This window comes from Hyperolius riggenbachi, chromosome 6, assembly GCF_040937935.1.
Source record: "Hyperolius riggenbachi isolate aHypRig1 chromosome 6, aHypRig1.pri, whole genome shotgun sequence".
In the NCBI taxonomy this organism is placed as follows: Eukaryota; Metazoa; Chordata; class Amphibia; order Anura; family Hyperoliidae; genus Hyperolius; species Hyperolius riggenbachi.
The window spans coordinates 43,432,589-43,454,954 of NC_090651.1; the positions used below are offsets into that span (position 1 = coordinate 43,432,589).

Below are 22,366 nucleotides of genomic sequence, written 5' to 3' on the forward strand. Positions count from 1 at the left end.
TCTCCATCCTCCTTTTTGAAAATGGGCATTACCCCAATTGTAATTGTACTCGGTTCAGGTTCACTTTAAGTCCTGATTTTACCAAAGGGGCAGTTTGGCACAGTTTGTGTGAGAAAACGCAGAAAAGCCGCCGTGAGTACTCAGAGTAAGACGGCTAATTCCGCGTCCAACATGGCATCCACTAGCCTGACGGAGCGCGGAGAAACCTCCGCATGCCCAGTGAACAAGGCGGCGGATTCCGCGTCCGACGCGGCGGTTTGCACGCATGGGCCTACCACTAGCAGTATGGCGGAACGCGGGGAAACCGCCGCATGCTCTGACAGCGGTGCGGCTGGCCCCGCGTTCAAACCAGCAGATACATTACTACACATGCCTGGTGTGGCTGGGACTGAAAGTCCACACAGGTTCAGAAGGACGCGCGCGCGCGTTGAGAGGCAGAGCCTTTATGACAGTCAGAAGGGTGTCAGCTGATCCAGTCGATCAGCTGACAATTCTACCAGGTTTCATTGGTCCAGCACTTAGGGGAGGCGCCGGAGAGCGCTTGTGTATATATACTGGGTGCTGGTCATTTCTCTGGTGTCTGGCGTTGCGATCACTACGTGGTAGCACTCAGACCTTGTCAGTATCTGTGATATTACCATTCTGTTATTGCTTCAGACTAGTTCCAGGGTGTTGATGATCAAGGAACTCACACCCAAGACTAGTGAAAACTATATGTGCTAGCTCTCAGACCTTAGCTAGATCCGACAGTGTGCCAGAACCGGCTGGAGCTGGGAATCCACACTGAGTCAGATTCTTAAAAGCGTAAAGTACTAATTGCATTGTTTATCTGTTATGACCTTCTGCTTTCCTGACTACTCTTCTGATCTCTGATTAGGTACTTCACTATATCTGATACTCTGTTGCCGTACTCTGCTTGTCTTAGGATTCCGCATCTGTCTCCTGTCTTTGTATCTGATCTGTTTGTCTGTTGCCGACCTAGCCTGTCCGACCTCGAGAACTATCTTCCCTGTTGGGAGATAGTTCACAGACCTGTCAGTGACACTTCACCATTGGTGTCACTCACTCTCTGGTCTTTCCCACTCTCAGCCTGGCTCCGCCCCTTGGGGAGCATCAGACCATTGGAAGGAACCTGTTCTCGGAGCAGTATCTCTTACTGCCTGGCACCCTCTACACGGGTGCTCTCCTCAAAGTATTACTGTTGTACCAAACACTCATACTACTCAGGTGTACAGAGGTTAGAAGATATATCTGATTATCGGTGATACTGCAGATCATCAATAATCGGGTATATATCTGTATTTTCGGTGATACTGCAGATCACCGATGATCAGATCCTCTCTGTGTTACACCGATCGTTACAGTTTGACAGTTATTGCTATTTAATTTCCCCAGCTGTACCCTTGCAATTCTACAGGGAGGAAAGAGGCACCCAAAAAATGATAACTTACTAAAACTGTCTAAAAAAAAGTAAGAAAAAAGCAGGGCCGGTTCTAAACTTTTTGCTGCCCGAGGCAAACTTGTGAGGATGCGTCCCCACCCCCCATATGGAATGATCGCACAGCACCCGACAATTTACTCTGATTCATTTAATGTTCTCACATGACATGCTGCAGCTCAACACAATAGTACACTGGCTGGCTGTGAGTCTATGACAAACACACTGCTTACCCTCAGTCACTCCATCATTCCTCCTCAGGAAGATGCACATGGTACAAAAATGCTGCCCCTGAAATCTCTGCGCCTGATGCAGATGTTTCACCTTGCTTCATGAGAGATCCGGCCCTGGAAAGAAGACTTACCTTAATGAGGTGTGCAACTTTTATGAGGTAAACAAGTTTTTTTTCTCCAATTAACTCTTTTCCCAGGTCTTTGCGCGATTCTTCAGGTCAAAAGACAGTATCTAAGGGAAAAATAAGCTGCAACCAGGAGCTGCTGTAGGCATCTGACCTGAAGAAGCGGAGCAACAACCCCCAGCAAAATGCATCTTCTAATAAAAAAAGTTTGTTTACCTCATATCAGTTGCATACCTCATTAAAGCCTTCTTTCTTACTTTTAGATAATTTTCATATTATCCTTCTTGGGGTGCCCTTTCTCTCCTTGTCTATCTCTTTCCCCTTCCTCACCTGAAAGGGAAGTTGCAAAATCTACTTGGTCCACTCTACTGTGGTTGCTGCCTTGCATGAAATTTGGCCGCATGAGGCAGGTGGACAAAAAGGGCGCCGCCATTCACTCCCATAATAAATATCGTTTAATGGGCGCCCAACAGGAAAAAAGGGCGCCGGAGAAAAATAACGTTTTACAAGCGGCGCCCGGAGACTTTTACTGTTTTATAACTGCTTCTCATGATTACACATTATTTAATGATTTATAATTTATTAAACATTATTTTTAAACGAAGAACAGTACAATATTTTTTTTTAAACATTTTTAAACGAAAAACAGCACAATATTTTTTTAAAACGTTATTAATGCTTATCACAGGGGGGGTCTTAGGGTTAGGCACCACCAGGGGGGGCGGGGTCTTAGGTTTAGGCACCACCAGGGGGTCTTAGGTTTAGGCACCACCAGGGGGTCTTAGGTTTAGGCACCACCAGGGGGGTCTTAGGTTTAGGCATCACCAGGGGGTCTTAGGTTTAGGCATCACCATGGGGGTCTTAGGGTTAGGCACCACCAGGGGGTCTTAGGTTTAGGCGCCACCAGGGGGGTCTTAGGTTTAGGCACCACCAGGGGGGTCTTAAGTTTAGGCACCACCAGGGGGGGTCTAGGGGTTAGAGGTAGGTACAGGGAGGGTTCTGTGTGAGAGTAGGTTTAAGTATAGTTTTAGTAACATTTTTATTAATCTTTTATAAAACGTTATTATACATTTCACTTTTTAAACAGGGGATGAACCGAGATGAACTTTTGGATCCAGTGGATCCGAGATGAACTTTTACTCCTTGCATAATTGCGTTCCTTATATATAATTTATAGGGCATTCCTCAAGCCAAATACTTGTTTTGTTTATAAACTAATCAAGCCACACCCACAGCTTCTCCAGAGTGCCTTGGCGCTTGCAAGGGATTGTGGGATTTCAGTCTGGGCAGGTGAAAAAGGTGTTACTAGCTATAGATTTCAGAGGCAGAGTTTTCACAATCTGAGAGCTGCAGTGCAGATACAGATCAGTTGCCTGTGTAATGGAGGAGATAAGAGTGGAGTTTTCACAGAATATGCAAATTAGCATGCCTAGATACAGATAAGCTTGCCTGTGTGTGTAATTGTGTAATAGTGACAAGCAGAAAACATGTCTGCTCCCATTGTATCACAGGAAAAAATATTAATATACTGTTGAAGCGGTTTGAAGATAGATTTGCTGTGTAAACTATCTAAACTTTAGATAAGATATATAGACAAGTCACTTGTTATATTTAGTTTTTCATCTCGGATCCGCTTTAACGTTTTTACAATTGCCGATTTTATACACATTATTTAATGATTTATAACTTTATAAAACATTATTTTTAAACGAAATATAGCACAATTTTTTTTAAATGTTATTTATGCTTAACGTTTAAAACCCTGCGCCCTTTTTTAACGTATGCCTCAGTGGCGTACATTGGGGCCCCCCAAGCACTCTATAAATAACAATACTGTGCACCAAAATCTGCCTAGAACAACCACAGTGTCAGAGGTGCAAGAAGGGATGGGGAACAGTTTGTTAATTATAACTATCATTCAAAGCATCTATAGATGTGATTATTGTGAGCACAGGAACAATATAGAGCTAATACTGCAGTTGAGGGAGGGCCCCGATGCAGGCACAACCTCTGCACCCCCTATTGCTATGCCCCTGCTAGTACTGCAACTCACACATGTGGTTACCTCTATTTTATATCAATATATATGCATACCTCCCAACTTTTAGAGATGAGAAAGAGGGATACTTAAGCTACGCCCCTGCCACACCCCTGAGCACGCCCTCGTCACACCCCTAGTCAGGCATACCATAAAAATTTCATAAGAAAAATATGTTGTTTTATAATTCAAAATTCAAACCACACTGGTCCTTTTTTATCCTGGTTCATTTTCCTTCATATTAAAAAGGAACTGTAACGACAAAACGGCCCCTGGGGGGTACTCACCTCGGGTGGGGGAAGCCTCAGGATCCTAATGAGGCTTCCCACGCCGTCCTGCGTCCCTCGGGGGTCTCGCTGTAGCCCTCCGTACAGCCGTGACGCAATATTTACCTTCCTGGCTCCTGCGCAGGCGCTCTGATGCCTCTCGGCGCCGAAGTAGGCGGAAATACCCGATCGCCGTCGGGTCTGCTCTACTGCGCAGGCGCAAGTTTCCGGCGCCTGCGCAGTAGAGCGGACCCGACGGAGATCGGGTATTTCCGTCTATTTCCGTGCCGAAAGTCGCCACAGCGCCCCCGATGGAGCCAGCAAAGGTAAATATTGAACTGACAGTCGGCACAGTCGCCGGCTGTTCGGAGGGCTGCGGCGAGACCCCCGTGGGACAGAGGACGGCGTGGGAAGCCTCATTAGGATCTGGAGGCTTCCCCCACCCGAGGTGAGTACCCCCCAGGGGAGGTTTTTGTTGTTACAGAGTCTCTTTAACATTTTAAAATTAGTAATATATCCATTTAAAGGATGGAAATAAAGTTTAGAGTCAAGCAAACCTATTTTTTAGTAGATAAATATATATATTTACATAGAAAGAGGGACAAAGTCCTGAAAGAGGGACAACTAAGGAGGACAGAGGGACATGGTACCACCAAATACTAACTACACTACCTGAGGCTCCTGGAGACCCCCCTTTGTGTCTTTTTTGTGCTTTTCTGCAAGGACCTACAGATCACTCTGGACCCCTCCCTTGCTTGCCAATCTACCCACGTTGTCAACAACCGCCTATCAGCCTCTACAGGCAGCCGCAATCCTCAAACTTGCAGTCCCACCACAGTATCGTTGCTGCAGGTACGAGAGTTGTCTAGCCAGCTCTTCTACATTATTTTCCTTGTCTCGTAGCAACGGCCAATCAGACGCCTTCTCCGCAGGCACGCCCTGCTGCTCCTATCCAGCGAGATGGGCGTGGTCTACGGTGTGTCATGTGACGCGGAAGGCTTCTCTCAGTCTCCGGGAAGATGGCGGCGCATAGTGTCATCTGCCGAGTGTTGATGCTGGGCGCTGTGGTGTTGGGGATAACAGCTCAGTATGCAGAGGTAGGTAGAACGATAGGAGGGTAGGCAGGTAAGACTGCTGGAAAATGCGTATTGTTGTCACTGTGTCTATGTGTGCTGTCAGAAAGGGACTAAATGTGGTAACACTAGAGGCAGGGAATGGCTGTGCAGGGATGCAGGTATTCCTGAAGTGAGGGCGGATGTGGAGGATGCATATTTATTTATTTTTAAAGAAAGCCTGAGATGCATACATATGAATTGGCCGCCGGGAGACTTGGGCGCAGGACACAGCCGGTATATGGCAGATCCTGCTGCTGCACAAGTTCCTGGCGGCGTTAATTACTATTCCCCCTCTAGGTCCATGTGGATGGTAGGGAACAATGTAATTCAGCTTCTAGCTATTACTGGAAGCCCGGATTATAGTGTTTTAAAAGCGACTTCAGCACCATCTTCTGACGGCGCTGCCGTTACTGACTGTGCTGCTATAGCCGTAATTCCTATTATGGCCCATGGTGGTGCCGGCAGCGCCCAAGTCTCTCCTGTGCTGTAATTACAGCGCTCGCCTAAGATGGCCCAAAAGAAAAAACACGTATCTGGGGCTTCCTCCAGACCCTTTCAGGCTGATTGGTCCCTCACTGTCCTCCTGGGTCTTCCGCAATTCAGCCTGGTTATTTGTTCAGATGGAGCGTACTGTGCATGCCTGGCTGCGTGCTCCCCCTGTCACGCAAGGGTTGCCACCTCATCCCTTTGAAGGAGTCATCAGGGAAAAATTAACAAATGAGCTTTACTCACCTGGGGCTTTCTCCAGCCCCTTGCAGCCCACTGTCCAATGCTGTCACCTCCGCTCCCCGCCACCGTCCCTGTCTCCGCGCACGGTATTCAGGCCAACTCCGAGGTCGCCCTTACTGCTGCGGCTGCGTGAAGCTGAAGCGCTGCTGTCAATCATGGTCACGTTGCCCGTGGTGTACTGCGCAGGCACAGTAGTTCTGAACCTGTTAATCACCACACTATATCCGCGCCAGTATTCTATATCATCGTTTGTAATCCAAGCAGTTCCTAGAAATGAAAAACAACAGACCAGACCTTCTCATAGTGAGTATTGCCTCATCAGTGACACCCTTGTGCAATTACACACACTGCGTGAGGAATTAATGTACTATCACCAGGGTAGATGGGGATCACACACACCCCTTTCCTTCCCTGCTCACCAGAAGTTTTCTTGTCAGTACTGCATATCACAAAACATCCATGCCGCTTAAAACCTTTAAAAATATCAAACGTAATCTCATAGCGTAAAACCACTTTAACCCCCTTGGTGGTATGAAAAATACCGCCAGGGGGCAGCGCAGCAGTTTTTTTATTTATTTATTTATTTTTAAATCATGTAGGGAGCCCAGGGCTCGCTACATGATAGCCGCTGCTCAGCGGCATCCCCCCAGCCCCGCCCATCGCCTCCGGCGATAGGCGATCAGGAAATCCCGTTCAAAGAACGGGATTTCCTGGAGGGCTTCCCCCGTCGCCATGGCGACGGGACCCCTTGGCGCTGCCTGGCACTGATTGGCCAGGCAGCGCAGGGGTCTGGGGGGGGGCCGCGCGCCGCACCGGATAGCGGCGATCGGGCGCGCGGCGGCGGCGATCGGGGTGCTGGCGCAGCTAGCAAAGTGCTAGCTGCGTCCAGCAAAAAAAAAATTATTTAAATCGGCCCAGCAGGGCCTGAGCGGCACCCTCCGGCGGCTTACCCCGTGTCACACACGGGGTTACCGCTAAGGAGGTTAATAAGCTCCCAAAGGCCCCCACATTAAAACTGCGTACATAAAACTTTCTTGCGTATTAGCATATCACAATACCACATCGCCGCCAGCTCCGGTCACCTCTCACATGCCCAGGCCGCGTCTCCTTCGATCAATGGTGCCCCTGATGAGTCACAACTTGGTACGTGACGAAACGCGTAGGGCGGAGCTTGGAGGACGCACGCTGTACTACCATTGATCGAAGGAGACGCGGCCTGGGCATGTGAGAGGTGACCGGAGCTGGCGGCGATGTGGTATTGTGATATGCTAATACGCAAGAAAGTTTTATGTACGCAGTTTTAATGTGGGGGCCTTTGGGAGCTTACTAAAGTGGTTTTACGCTATGAGATTACGTTTGATGTTTTTAAAGGTTTTAAGCGGCATGGATGTTTTGTGATATGCAGTACTGACAAGAAAACTTCTGGTGAGCAGGGAAGGAAAGGGGGGGGGGGGGGGGGGTGTGATCCCCATCTACCCTGGTGATAGTACATTAATTCCTCACGCAGTGTGTGTAATTGCACAAGGGTGTCACTGATGAGGCAATACTCACTATGAGAAGGTCTGGTCTGTTTTTCATTTCTAGGAACTGCTTGGATTACAAACGATGATATAGAATACTGGCGCGGCTATAGTGTGGTGATTAACGTGACTGGGACTTGCTTCCGTGTATAGTCAGCAGCCTAATAGGGAAGTGAGGACTGAGCGCAACATCACGGTGAAAAAGTTCTGAACCTGCACAGTACAGCGAGGGCAACGTAACCATGATTGATAGCGGCGCTTTGCGCAGCTGCAGTAAGGATGACCTCGGGGTTGGCCTGAATACCGTGCGCGGAGATCGGGATGACGGCGGGGAGCAGAGGTGACAGCGTGAGACAGTCGGCTGCAAGGTGCTGGAGAAAGTCCCAGGAGAGTAAAGCTCATTTATTATTTTTTCCCTGATGACTCATTTAAATACAGGCACATCTAAGTTATACATGTTCTGGGGCTGCTCACACATAATCAGTGCCTAGACTGCATCTAACTAGCCACAAGGCATGTATAATTCATGCGTGCCGGTATTTAAAGGGATGAGATGGCAACCCTGCGTTGTGCTCCTGTTGCCGTGAGAGTTTTACACTTGCGCAGTACTACTGCGCAGGTGCAGAGTGCTCCCGGCTGTGGGAGTGTACGCTGTTGGAATCCCCACCCCCCCACCCCCGACTCGCCGAATTATTAACCTGAATTGCGAAAGTTTCAGGAGGAAGGCAACGAGGGACCGATCAGCCTGAAGGGGGCTGCAGGAAGCCCCAGGTATGTATAACTTTTTTCTTTTGAGCCACCTCAGGTACAGTTACCTGATACTAGTTGCCTGGCGGTCCTGATGACCAATTTGGCTGCAGTAGTTTCAGAATCTTACCAGAAACAAGCATGCAGTTAATCTTGTCAGATTTGACAAACATTTCACCTGATCTCCTGCATGCTTGTTCAGGGTCTATGACTAAAAGTATTAGAGGCAGAGAATCAGCAGGATAGCCAGGAAACTGGTGTTGCTTAAAGAGAACCTAAGGTGTATTTTAAGAATGCTATTGGGACACAGTGGCTGGTTGTGCATACTACCACCAGCCTTTGTTTCTATACCGTACCCCCCTAGGCCCCCCATGCGCTCTGCTGTCCCCCCCCCCCCCCCCCAAAAAAAAAAACCTCTCCGCTGTGCTAGCGTCATGCAGCGTGTCGCTAGCAGGCTGTTTACATCCAGGCTGTCATTTACCGCTGCTCCCATGCCTCCTCTATATATTGTCGCTCCCCGCCTGCATCCCTTCCTTCCAATCAGCTTACAGAGGCGGGGAGCGGCGATATAGAGGAGGCAGGGGGCGGCGGAGAGTGACAGACAGCCTGGATGTAAACAGCCTGCTAGCGACGCGCTGCATGTCGCTAGCACGGCGGGTTTTTTTTTTTTTTGGGGGGGGGGGGGGGTCAGTATAGTAACAGAGGCTGGTGATAGTCACTACTGCAGCCGAAGAGATCAGCAGGACTGACAAGCAACTGGTATTGTTTAACCACTTAAGGACCACAGGCAAGGGGCAGAGGGGAGTTAAATAGAGGTATTATTACTATTGAGGTAAGTATCCATTTGATGCACTTTCTCACATCAGGTTTACTATAACAGGAAATGTAGTCCTAGGAAAGTTAGTCGCTTTGGCTCACTCTTCTGGTCCTTATGGTAATCTGAAATGGGAGAGGGGGTCTGAGAAAGGGCAGTTAGGTCCCCTGACACCCATTAGGCACCCAGGCACTTGCCTAGTTTGCCTTGTGGTTGATCCTGCTCTGGTTATGTAGGTCACATGTATGGATGGAGGTCCTTCTGAGTCCTCATGTACAATGCTTGTTATACCTCCAGTGAGGACCCTTATTTCAGTGGAATAAGGCATTCTTCCAGTGTTGCACTGATCAGCCATGACATTAAACCACTGACTGACATGAAATGTTGATTATCTTAGTACGATGACATTTGGTTTGGGATACATTGGGCAGCTGGACTGCGTAATTAAAGGGAACCTAAACTGAGAGGGATATGGATGTTTCCTTTTTTTTTTAACTCAGCAAGTCATTTTATTGGAAAAGTTAGCAGTTGAAATACACAGACATTCTCTGCTCGCAGGCAGGGTATATATAAACGAATGAACGATTCATCATACAGATAAAGTTGCCCTGTGGCAGAGAAAAAGTTCCAATATATGATCCTGCTGAAACACTGAAGGGCTACAGCTAAACAAGGTAACCTGTGGAATTACCACAACTAAGCTGTAGGAACAAGAAATAAAATAGTAAGAAATAACAATTAAAAAATTAAACAAAATACCCTAGGCCCCGCCAGGCCAACCCCTTCCAATGAGGTAGAATTATAAGGGAGTCTAAGATCATGTGTTTACCACCTTAATAGGAAAGGGCTCAGAGACGTGCTGTGTGAATCCAGGGGTCCCAGATAGAATGGTATTTGGCAACCGCACCTCGTCTTTGATATATAGCTTCATGGTAAGGAAGAGTGTTTTTTACTGATGCGACCCATTCTGCCATCGAGGGTACCAAGGGGAGAATCCAGTGCTTGGTTAGAGTTCTACGGGCAATTTGCAGGACATAGATGATCAATTGGGTAGTAAATTTGTTATATGTGTTAGGAGGAATAATGTTAAGAAGGCAGATCTTAGGGTCCAGGGCCACAGAACAGCCCATCTTATCATGAATAAATTTTGTTACTTGTTGCCAATACAAGTTTACCTCAGGACAGGACCACATCATGTGAAAGAAAGAACCTTGAGCCAAGGCGCATTTTGGGCAGAGAGGGGAATAACCTGGTTTAAATTTAGATAAGCGTACCGGGGTTAAATATGCTCTATGCAATACATAAAGAGCCAGCAATCGATCGGGGATATGGGGGGATACCCTCGGAATATTATCAAGGGCATCCTCCCAGTCCTCATCGGTCAGTTCTCCCACATCCCGCTCCCATGTGGATTTTTTAAGAAAGGCCCTACGAGTGGAAACCTCGGTCATTATGATGTTGTAGATTGTAGATATCAACTGAGCGGATGAGGCGCCCTTAATTATAGACAAGATTGGTGAGTCTGAGAAAGCGATTGGCAAAGTTGAAAATTGGGCCTTGGTTGCATGAGTGAGTTGGAGGTAAGCGAATCTCATGTGGGAGGGAAGATTATATTGAATGGAGAGTTGTTCGTACGGAATAAGGTGGCCTGAGTCTATTATTTGGTAAAGATATATAAAATACCCTGATTGATCCAGAGCCTGGCATTTGGCAGTTTGCGTAGTTCAGGGAGGCTGCGATTTTCCCATAATGGAGTGTATTTAAGAGGGTGTTTAAGGCGTAAATATTTGTGGGCTGTATCCCAGACCTTTAGGGTTTGGAGAAGGGTGATTGGGTATTCTTTAGCGTGATAGGAGTTTTTAGCTCCTAAAAGTATAATGGTAATGGGGTCAATTTGTTGAAGTGCTGGGGAGTCTGATAAAAGTCCCACCAGCCTGTCTTTCTGAAGAGTAAGATCAAAGTAGATGTGCGATAACTGAGCAGCCAGGTAGTATACGTGACAGTTAGGCACTGCCAAGCCGCCAAGGTCTTTGGGGCATTGTAGTGTTTGAAGTGGAAGACGATGCCTTCCCTTATTCCATACGAACTGGGTAAGAAGGGTGTTTATTTTGGAGAAGAGCGAGAACGGGAGGTACAGGGGAGCATTCCAGGATACATATAAAATATGGGGTAATAGAATCATTTTAAAGAGATTCGCTCTACCGGCCACGTTAATCGGCAGTTTACACCATGCCTGAAATTTAGACTGTACATATTGGACTAATGGATTCCAGTTAAGATTAATAAATTCCTGAGGATACCTGGAGATACGTATGCCTAGGTAAGTGATCTCTGACGCCCATTGAAGGGGGGTGGAGGCCTGAGGCAGGGATGGAGGGAAGATGTCTAAAGGAAGAATAGAGGACTTTGACCAATTAATGCGAAGGCCAGAGTAAGAGCCAAACTCCTCGATCACTTGTAGGGCGCGTTGAAGAGAGTGGCCAGGGTCAGACAAGTATAATAACATGTCATCCGCATATAAGCTGATTTTATCCACGTTAGTACCCTGATGGAGCCCATGGATTTCCCTATCATTTCTAATCAGTGCTGCGAGGGGTTCAAGGGCCAGATCAAACAGGAGGGGAGAAAGGGGGCAACCCTGCCTCGTGCCTCTAGCCAGAGGAAGGGCGCCAGAGATCCAGCCATTAATTCTTTTGCGGGCATAAGGTTCAGTGTACAGTAGCTGTACCCATCTTATAAATTTAGGGCCAAAGTTGAATTTTTTGAGAACCGCATCTAAGAAGTCCCATTCTATAGTATCGAAAGCTTTAGCGGCGTCAAGAGATACCACCACTCTGGTCCCCACCGTGTCGTGCAAGGACTGCATTGCCAAGTGCAATCTTCTTATATTGAGGGCTGTGGAACGGCCTGGAATGAAGCCAGACTGGTCAGTGTGAACCAAGGAGGTTATAACGGTGTTCAGTCTTAGAGCCAGGAGCTTTGCAAGTATTTTAACGTCTACTTGTATGAGAGAAATGGGACGGTAAGACTCGCATTGCAGCAAGTCTTTACCAGGTTTTGGGATCAAGGTTATGAGCGCTTCGCGCATTGTGGGGGGGAAAGTTCCACTATCTAGGGCAGAGTTATAAAGTTTTAGTAATTTGGGTGCCAAGACAGGTGAATAGGATTTAAAGAATTCTGCAGAGAGACCATCTAAGCCTGGGGCTTTAGATGACGGGAGAGCAGCAATGGCATTTTCAATCTCTGTAGTGGTAAGGGGAGCATCCAGTAAGGCAATCTGGGGTACATTCAGGGAAGGGAGTGGTATTGCCTCCACATACTCTGCAATTTGGCAAAGTGATTTAGATGTGGATTTAGCATAGAGGTCTGTGTAGAACTGAGTAAACCTATCTAGAATACCGGAGGGCGTGGTAAGTGTAACTCCATTGGGATCTGCAATGCGGATTATAATTGGGGGGGAAGTTTGCTCCTTAGATATTTTAGCCAAAAGAGAGCCACATTGTTCTCCTAGTTCATATACCCTTTGCTTAGTGAAAAGAATTTTCCTATTCGCCTTACTGGTAAGGAATTGTTCATATGCATTTAGTTTAATTCTATGGTTTCTCTGGGAGTGCTCAGTTGGATTACAGGATAATTCATTTATGGCTTGCTCTAGATCTAGGGACAGTTTTTGCTCTGCTTGAGCTGTTTCTATTTTAATACGTTTAATTTCGGACGATAGATATCGTCTGACAAAGAGTTTAAAAGTCTCCCAAATTATTGGGAATGTAGTGGACTGGGCCTGAATTTCAAAAAAGTTAGTAAGTGCAGTGGAGATTGGAACTGATTCCTGAATCTTAGTGATCCAGAAGGGGCTCAGTCTCCAGGTAGGTGACTGGTGGTGAGAGTGCCATATAAAGTGGGCTACGTATGGGGAGTGATCTGAGAGCAGGGACGGCAAAAAATAGGCCTTAGTTAAACTAGGAATCAGATTGCTAGTGGAAAAAATATAGTCCAGCCTGGAGTGAGTCTTATATGAAGCAGAATAGCACGACACAGCGGGGACCCCGGGATAGAGAGTAGACCAGGTGTCAAGGATAGCGACATCCTGAAATATTGTGTATAGTTTAGTGTCCCTAGTAAAGGATTGCGGCGCAGCTGGCTGGGGGATTTTATCAAGTCTAGGGAGAAGAATGTAGTTAAAATCCCCGAGCCAGACTAAGGGCAAATGAGGGTACTGTGATACGTAATCCAGGGCCACCTTAATAACCGAGAAGGAAAAGGGTGGCGGTATATACACCACTAGTAGTAGAATTGGGGTGTTATAAAGTAAACAATGAAGGAAAATGTACTGACCTTCAGGGTCTATAACGTTGCTAATACATTGAAAGTGAGTGCGTTTAGATATAAGTAGGGAAACACCTCTGGAGTGAGAGGAATGGGTGGAATGAAAGTCCCATCCGATCCAAAAACGGCGGAGGGCCTTGGGTAGATCTCCATCCAGATGTGTTTCCTGCAGAGCTATAATGTCAACCGACTTCTTACGTAGAAACTCTAAGACAACCGTTCTCTTAACCTTGTCTCTCAGGCCCCTCACATTCCAAGTCAAAAAAGACAGTGTCATGTGAAGATTGAGAGAGTGTACTCATTAAGTAGGTTAGTTAACACACAAATCAGCAGTATTAAAAGTAGTGGCCTGGCGGGGCAAGAAAAATAATAATAAAAATTAACAAGACATAAGACCCAGCTCATGGCCCTAAACGTAGGGTCTGAGCATTTACCCATAACGTAACACAGTTCAAGGTAGCTGAAATAGAGGAGGCAGTCACGGAATATCTCCGCGTGAGTTGTTGCTAACCAGTGCTTTACATATATAGCAGCTACCTGAGGGTGTGACATCTGAGGAGCAGGTGTCACATATGGCCTTGCACACTTCTACACATTAGGCGACAGGAGTTATGTCCATGCAAGAGAAAACCAAAAAGGGGGGGAGGGGGAAAGAAGACGTGTATGGCCTATGACAAGGGGAAGGCTACTGCAGTTCAATTGTAGACAGAGAGAAAAAAAAAAAGCCTAGGATTATCAATCTTGCCTGCCTGTGTGAGAGACATTCTTAGTGTAATGAGTTTCCAGCCAGGAGAAGACCTCCGATGGAGTTTAAAAAAAAGAGTCTTGCCGTCGGCAACCACCCGCAAGCGGGCTGGGAAAAGCATGGCGTACACCAAGCCATGCTGCTTGAGCTTACGCTTAGCATCTTGGAACCGGGCCCTGAGTTTTTGCGTTTCCACGCCAAAGTCCGGATAAATCGAGATAGTGGTATTATCAAAGCTCAAGTTACCTTTATCCCTCGAGAGGCGGAGTACCGTGTCCCGGTCTTTATAGTTGAGCAGCTTAGCGATGAAAGTGCGTGGCGGGGCCCCGGGAGGATTAGGCTTTGCTGGGATGCGATGTGCTCGTTCCACAGAGAAGGCTTGTGTAAAGACCTCACGGCCGAAGTGCTGAGTGAGCAATTCTTCAAGGAAAGAGACCGGGTCAACACCCTTCGCCTTTTCGGGAAGGCCTACCAGCCGGATATTGCATCGCCGTAGCCGGTTCTCCATGTCTTCTTGCCGGATAACAACAGCCTTAAGTTGAGTTTGCATAGATTTCATGTCGGAGGAGAGTGGACGGATATCGTCTTCTAGCTGGGATATGCTGGCCTCCGCTGCCGAGACTCGCTCCCGCACCGCTCGCACGTCATGGCGGAGAAGCTGGAAATCTGCCTTCACCTCCTCGATTTTGATGGTAAAAGTTTCAGTGAGGGATGCTTGGAGGGTGGAGATGGCCTCCAGGATAGTTTGGGCTTCTGCCGAGTGAAGCGTGTCTGGGGCAGGCGATGATGCGTCATCTCCTATGGGGCCGGCGCCATCTTGGTCTGTGCGGCGGTACTTGTCGAGCGGGCCCACAGTCTTCTCCGGCTTGTCGTTCTTTTTAGGCGGCATTTTAGCAGCAGAAAGCGGGTTCCCCAAGTGCAGGAGAGGTAGGTTAAGGGTTCACGTACCCAAAGAGGCTCGAATGTGTCTTGTAGGGTGGATTTGACGGATTAATGTAGCCCGTGTGCAGAGGAGCTCCGAGAGATGCTGCCGCTCACATCCTCGTTCCGGCCACGCCCCCATGGATGTTTCCTTTTAAAGAGAGTCTGAAGCGAGAATAAATCTCGCTTCAGAGCTCATAGATAGCAGGGGCATGTGTGCCCCTGCTAAAACGACACTATCCCGCGGCTTAGCGGGGGTCCCTGATCCCCCAAATCCCTCCGTGCAGCGGGGGAGCGCTTCCACATTGGGGCAGGGCTAACCGCTGCAGCCCTGCCTCCCGCGTGTCTATCAGACGCGTACCTCCGCCTCTCCCCCGCCCCTCTCAGTCTTCCTTCACTGAGAGGGGCGGGGGAGAGGCGGCGATGCGCGTCTGATAGACGCGCTGAGAGGCATCGCTGCAGCCCTTAGCCCTGCCTCCAGGAAGAGCAAAATTTATGACCAAGTTGGTCGTTGATTTTGCAGGGGGGGGTTTGGGGGTGAAGGGACCCCCGTTTAGCCGTGGGATAGCGGCGTTTTAGCAGGGGCACACATGCCCCTGCTAACTATGAGCTCTGAAGCGAGATTTATTCTCGCTTCAGAGTCTCTTTAAACAATACCAGTTGCCTGGCAGTCCTGCTGATCCCTTTGGCTGCAGTAGTGGTGGCTGAATCACACACCTGAAACAAGCATGCAGCTAATCCAGTCTGACTTCAGTCAGAGCACCTGATCTGCATGCTTGTTGAGGGGCTGGGGCTAAAAGTATTAGAGACACAGGATCAGCAGGAGAGTCAGGTAACTGGTATTATTTTAGAAGGGAAAAATCCATATTCTTCTCAGTTTAGGTTCCCTTTAAAGGTGGGTGTCTGAGGGCTCGTTCAAACTAAGGGCATTTTTTTCCAGTGCAGGCGATTTTTTTTTTTTTTTTAACCACTTAACGACCGCCCCCAGCCGATGGGCGGCGGCAAAGACCGGGCCCAAACGACCGCAATACGCCCATCGGCGGGGGCGGCTGCGGGAGTGTCTGTGCGGCGATCGCGTCATTCGTGACGCGATCAGCCGCCGGGGACTGGCTCCGCCCACCGTTCGTTGTAACCCGCCGGCCGTTCGGAAGCGCCGGCGGGTTACTAGCACCCGGATCGCCGCATGTAACAAGTATAATAGGCTTTGTAATGTATACAAAGCCTATTATACTGGCTGCCTCCTGCCCTGGTGGTCCCAGTGTCCGAGGGACCACCAGGGCAGGCTGCAGCCACCCTAGTCTGCACCCAAGCACACTGATTTCCCCCTCCCCTGCCCCCTGATCGCCCACAGCACCCCTCAGACCCCCCCCTGCCCACCCCCCAGACCACTGTTTGCACCCAGTCACCCCCCTAATCACCCATCAATCACTCCCTGTCACTATCTGTCAACGCTATTTTATTTTTAAGTCCCTAATCTGCCCCCTACTCCCTCCTGATCACCCCCCCACCCCTCAGATTCTCCCCAGACCCCCCCCCCCCCAGACCCCCCCCCCGTGTACTGTATGCATCTATCCCCCCTGATCACCTGTCAATCACCTGTCAATCACCTGTCAATCACCCGTCAATCACCCGTCAATCACCCCCTGTCACTGCCACCCATCAATCAGCCCCTAACCTGCCCCTTGCGGGCAATCTGATCACCCACCCACACCAATAGATCGCCCGCAGATCCGACATCAGATCACCTCCCAAATCCATTGTTTACATCTCTTATCTCCTCTAAACACCCACTAATTACCCATCAATCACCCCCTATCACCACCTGTCACTGTTACCCATCAGATTAGACCCTAATCTGCCCCTTGCGGGCACCCAATCACCCGCCCACACGCTCAGATTGCCCTCAGACCCCCCCTTATCAATTCGCCCGTGCAATATTTACATCTGTTATTCCCTGTAATAACCCACTGATCACCTGTCAATCACCCATCAATCACCCCCTGTCACTGCCACCCATCAATCACCCCCTGTCACTGCCACCCATCAATCAGCCCCTAACCTGCCCCTTGCGGGCAATCTGATCACCCACCCACACCAATAGATCGCCCGCAGATCCGACATCAGATCACCTCCCAAATCCATTGTTTACATCTCTTATCTCCTCTAAACACCCACTAATTACCCATCAATCACCCCCTATCACCACCTGTCACTGTTACCCATCAGATTAGACCCTAATCTGCCCCTTGCGGGCACCCAATCACCCGCCCACACGCTCAGATTGCCCTCAGACCCCCCCTTATCAATTCGCCCGTGCAATATTTACATCTGTTATTCCCTGTAATAACCCACTGATCACCTGTCAATCACCCATCAATCACCCCCTGTCACTGCCACCCATCAATCACCCCCTGTCACTGCCACCCATCAATCAGCCCCTAACCTGCCCCTTGCGGGCAATCTGATCACCCACCCACACCAATAGATCGCCCGCAGATCCGACATCAGATCACCTCCCAAATCCATTGTTTACATCTCTTATCTCCTCTAAACACCCACTAATTACCCATCAATCACCCCCTATCACCACCTGTCACTGTTACCCATCAGATTAGACCCTAATCTGCCCCTTGCGGGCACCCAATCACCCGCCCACACGCTCAGATTGCCCTCAGACCCCCCCTTATCAATTCGCCCGTGCAATATTTACATCTGTTATTCCCTGTAATAACCCACTGATCACCTGTCAATCACCCATCAATCACCCCCTGTCACTGCCACCCATCAATCACCCCCTGTCACTGCCACCCATCAAACAGCCCCTAACCTGCCCCTTGCGGGCAATCTGATCACCCACCCACACCAATAGATCGCCCGCAGATCTTCTCTCCTCTAAACACCCACTAATTACCCATCAATCACCCCCTATCACCACCTGTCACTGTTACCCATCAGATTAGACCCTAATCTGCCCCTTGTGGGCACCCAATCACCCGCCCACACCTCAGAACGCCCTCAGACCCCAGCCCTGATCACCTCGCCAGTGCATTGCTTGCATCTATTTCCCCCCTCTAATCACACCTTGAGACACCCATCAATCACCTCCTGTCACCCCCTAGCACACCTACCCATCAGATCAGGCCCTAATTTGCCCCGTGTGGGCTCCTGATCACTCGGCCAAACCCTCAGATCCCCCTCAGACCCCCTTCCGATCACGTCCCCAGTGCATTTATTGCATCTATTTTCCCCTCTAACCGCCCCCTGAGACACCCATCAATCACCTCCTGTCACCCCCCTAGCACTCCTATCCATCAGATCAGGCCCAATACATCCTGTCATCTAAGAGGCCACCCTGCTTATGACCGCTTCCACAAAATTTGCCCCCTCATAGACCACCTGTCATCAAAATTTGCAGATGCTTATACCCCTGAACAGTCATTTTGAGAAATTTGGTTTCCAGACTACTCACAGTTTTGGGCCCGTAAAATGCCAGGGCAGTATAGGAACCCCACAAGTGACCCCATTTTAGAAAGAAGACACCCCAAGGTATTCTGTTAGGTGTATGATGAGTTCATAGAATATTTTATTTTTTGTCAAAAGTTAGAGGAAATTGGATTTTTATTGTTTTTTTCACAAAGTGTCATTTTTCACTAACTTGTGACAAAAAATAAAATCTTCTATGAACTCACCATACCCCTAACGGAATACCTTGGGGTGTCTTCTTTCTAAAATGGGGTCACTTGTGGGGTTCCTATACTGCCCTGGCATTTTAGGGGCCCTAAACCGTGAGGAGTAGTCTAGAATCCAAATGCCTCAAAATGACCTGTGAATAGGACGTTAGGCCCCTTAGCGCACCTAGGTTGCAAAAAAGTGTCACACATGTGGTATCGCCGTACTCAGAAGAAGTAGTATAATGTGTTTTGCGGTGTATTTTTATACATACCCATGCTGGGTGGGAGAAATCTCTCTGTAAATGGACAATTGTGTGTAAAAAAAATCAAATAATTGTCATTTACAGAGATATTTCTCCCACCCAGCATCTGTATGTGTAAAAATACACCCCAAAACACATTATACTACTTCTCCTGAGTACGGCGGTACCACATGTGTGGCACTTTTTTGCACCCTAAGTGCGCTAAGGGGCCCAAAGTCCAATGAGTACCTTTAGGATTTCACAGGTCATTTTGCGACATTTGGTTTCAAGACTACTCCTCACGGTTTAGGGCCCCTAAAATGCCAGGGCAGTATAGGAACCCCACAAATGACCCCATTTTAGAAAGAAGACACCCCAAGGTATTCCGTTAGGAGTATGGTGAGTTCATAGAAGATTTTATTTTTTGTCACAAGTTAGCGGAAAATGACACTTTGTGAAAAAAAACAATTAACATCAATTTCCGCTAACTTGTGACAAAAAAAAAAAATCTTCTATGAACTCACCATACTCCTAATGGAATACCTTGGGGTGTCTTCTTTCTAAAATGGGGTAATTTGTGGGGTTCCTATACTGTCCTGGCATTTTAGGGGCCCTAAACCGTGAGGAGTAGTCTTGAAACGAAATTTCTCAAAATGACCTGTGAAATCCTAAAGGTACTCATTGGACTTTGGGCCCCTTAGCGCAGTTAGGGTGCAAAAAAGTGCCACACATGTGGTATTGCCGTACTCAGGAGAAGTAGTATAATGTGTTTTGGGGTGTATTTTTCCACATACCCATGCTGAGTGGGAGAAATATCTCTATAAATAGACAATTGTGTGTAAAAAAAATAAAAAAATTGTCATTTACGGAGATATTTCTCCCACCCAGCATGGGTATGTGTAAAAATACACCCCAAAACACATTATACTACTTTTCCTGAGTACGACAATACCACATGTGTGGCACTTTTTTGCAGCCTAACTGCGCTAAGGGGCCCAAAGTCCAATGAGCATCTTTAGGCTTTACAGGGGTGCTTACAATTAGGCACCCCCCAAAATGCCAGGACAGTGAACACACCCCACAAATGACCCCATTTTGGAAAGTAGACACTTCAAGGTATTCAGAGAGGAGCATAGTGAGTCCGTGGCAGATTTCATTTTTTTTTGTCGCAAGTTAGAAGAAATGGAAACTTTTTTTTTTGTTGTTGTTGTCACAAAGTGTCATTTTCCGCTAACTTGTGACAAAAAATAAAATCTTCTATGAACTCACCATGCCTCTCACTGAATACTTTGGGATGTCTTCTTTCCAAAATGGGGTCATTTGGGGGGTATTTGGACTATCCTGGAATTTTAGCCCCTCATGAAACCTGACAGGTGCGCAGAAAAGTCAGAGATGCTTGAAAATGGGAAAATTCACTTTTGGCACCATAGTTTGTAAACGCTATAACTTTTACCCAATCCAATAAATATACACTGAATGGTTTTTTTTTTATCAAAGACATGTAGCAGAATAACTTTCGCGCTCAAATGTATAGGAAATTTTACTTTATTTGAAAAATGTCAGCACAGAAAGTTAAAAAAGTCATTTTTTTGACAAAATTCATGTCTTTTTTGCTGAATATAATAAAAAGTAAAACTCGCAGCAGCAATCAAATAGCATCAAAAGAAAGCTGTATTAGTGACAAGAAAAGGAGGTAAAATTCATTTAGGTGGTAGGTTGTATGACCGAGCATTAAACCGTGAAAGCTGCAGTGGTCTGAATGGAGAAAAAGGCTCTGGTCCTTAAGGGGCGAAAAGACTGTGGTCCTGAAGTGGTTAAATCGCCCACAAAATGCTTGTGCAACGAATCTCTATGAGAAGGTTCATATCAGCATTTGCGATTTAACAGATTATCCAGGGGTTCTCAAACTGGGTGCCTCGGCACGCATCCCAATCCTTTATGCAATACCATCAGGCAATGCAACCGCGCATTGATATACAATGTGGCTGCATTACCTGCTAGTTAACCTTTAGTCCCGGCAACCATGGGTGAAGTTGAACATGAGAGGAATCGCGGTGCCTAATAAGCATCACTAGCTACTTGGAGTGGGTCGTCGCCTGATAAGGGTCATAATGGCATTTTGGTAGTTGTTTTTGCCGAGGGGTGCATTAAAAAAATTTCAAAGCCACCAAGGGTGCCTTCACCCAAAAAAGTTTGGTAACCACTGGATTATGCGATTACGTTTGACACCCCTGCTCTAGAACATTGAGGTAAGCGTATATTGATATTATCTTTTCACCTCTGGCACATTTTAATGATGGTCATTAGAGAAAGGTAGGGGCTGCAAATAAGTCTGAATGCTCAAGCTAACCCCGCCCTCCTCACCAGAGAAGATCCTGGGACGCCTGAAGATCCACTGACAAGGGCTTGTGAAGACCTTGCTTGCATGTGCGCAGGCGCAGCAGCGGCTTTCCGATGGGCTCCAGTGGAAATAGCCGAGCCTGATCGGTATTGCTCTGCTGCGCAGGTAGTTTGCACTCGCACAGTAGAGCGGACCCTATCGGGCTCGGCGATTTCTGCCGGCGCCTGAGCGTACCGCCCGAAACTAGATATTATGGTCAGTGGGGAGAAGGGGCTGAGGAGGACGGGGAAGCCTCATTAGAAACCAGAGGCTTCCCCCTCCTGAGGTAAATATCTATTGGTGTTGTTTTTTTTTTTTGTAAATTATTTATTTTTTAACCTCCCTAGCGCTAGAGGGCACCGCTCAGGCCCCACTGGGCCGATTTTGATAAAAAAATGTTTCAAACACGCAGCTAGCACTTTGCTAGCTGCGTGTTTGCCCCGATCGCCGCCGCCGATCCACCGCTACCCGACGAGAAAGAGGGCCCCCCCCCCCGCACACCCCGTGCACAGCCTGGCCAATTGCCGCCAGGCTGCGCTTTGGGGTGGATCGGGAGTCCCAGTGACGTCACGACGTTGACGTCACTCCATTCATCGCCATGGCGACAGGGGCAGCCCTAAAGGAAATCCCGTTCAGAACGGGATTTCCTTATGAGCGTGATCGCCGGCGGCGATCAGAAGGGTGGGAGGGAGAGAGGAGGAAGGGGAGAATCATGTAGCTAGCGCTAGGCTAGCTACATGAAAGGGAATAAAAATCGGGCGAAGAAAACCCTCCCGTGGCCATGCGGCCGCGGGAATTTAAACGCCCAGCAGGTTAAATTAAGTCTCAGGTGTCCTTTAAAGCTCATTACACTAAAGCAAAACCCTCTCCTGGGCTCAGAAATCATCAGACTCATTAAGGCCTTGTTCACATTAAAGGCGTTTTTGTAAAATTTGTAACGCAGACTATTTTCAAAATCGCCCTGAAAGTGCTTGTGCAATGATTCTCTATGAGAAAGTTCATATCAGAGCGGTTTGTTTGCGATCCGCTTTGAAAAGCGGTGCTTGGGCCATTTTT

The 22,366-nt window shown here is 47.9% G+C and overlaps 1 protein-coding gene across 1 annotated transcript in view; it reads left to right on the forward strand.

Moving 5' to 3' along the window:
- Window positions 1-5,080: 5,080 nt before the first annotated feature.
- PIGK (phosphatidylinositol glycan anchor biosynthesis class K) overlaps window positions 5,081-22,366 on the forward strand; it is a 203,702-nt gene continuing 186,416 nt past the window's right edge. Inside the window, exon 1 of the mRNA XM_068239190.1 lies at window positions 5,081-5,197. Within this exon, the coding sequence (XP_068095291.1) occupies window positions 5,120-5,197 (78 nt within the window). The 5' untranslated portion in view covers window positions 5,081-5,119. The remainder of the gene's footprint in view (window positions 5,198-22,366) is intronic.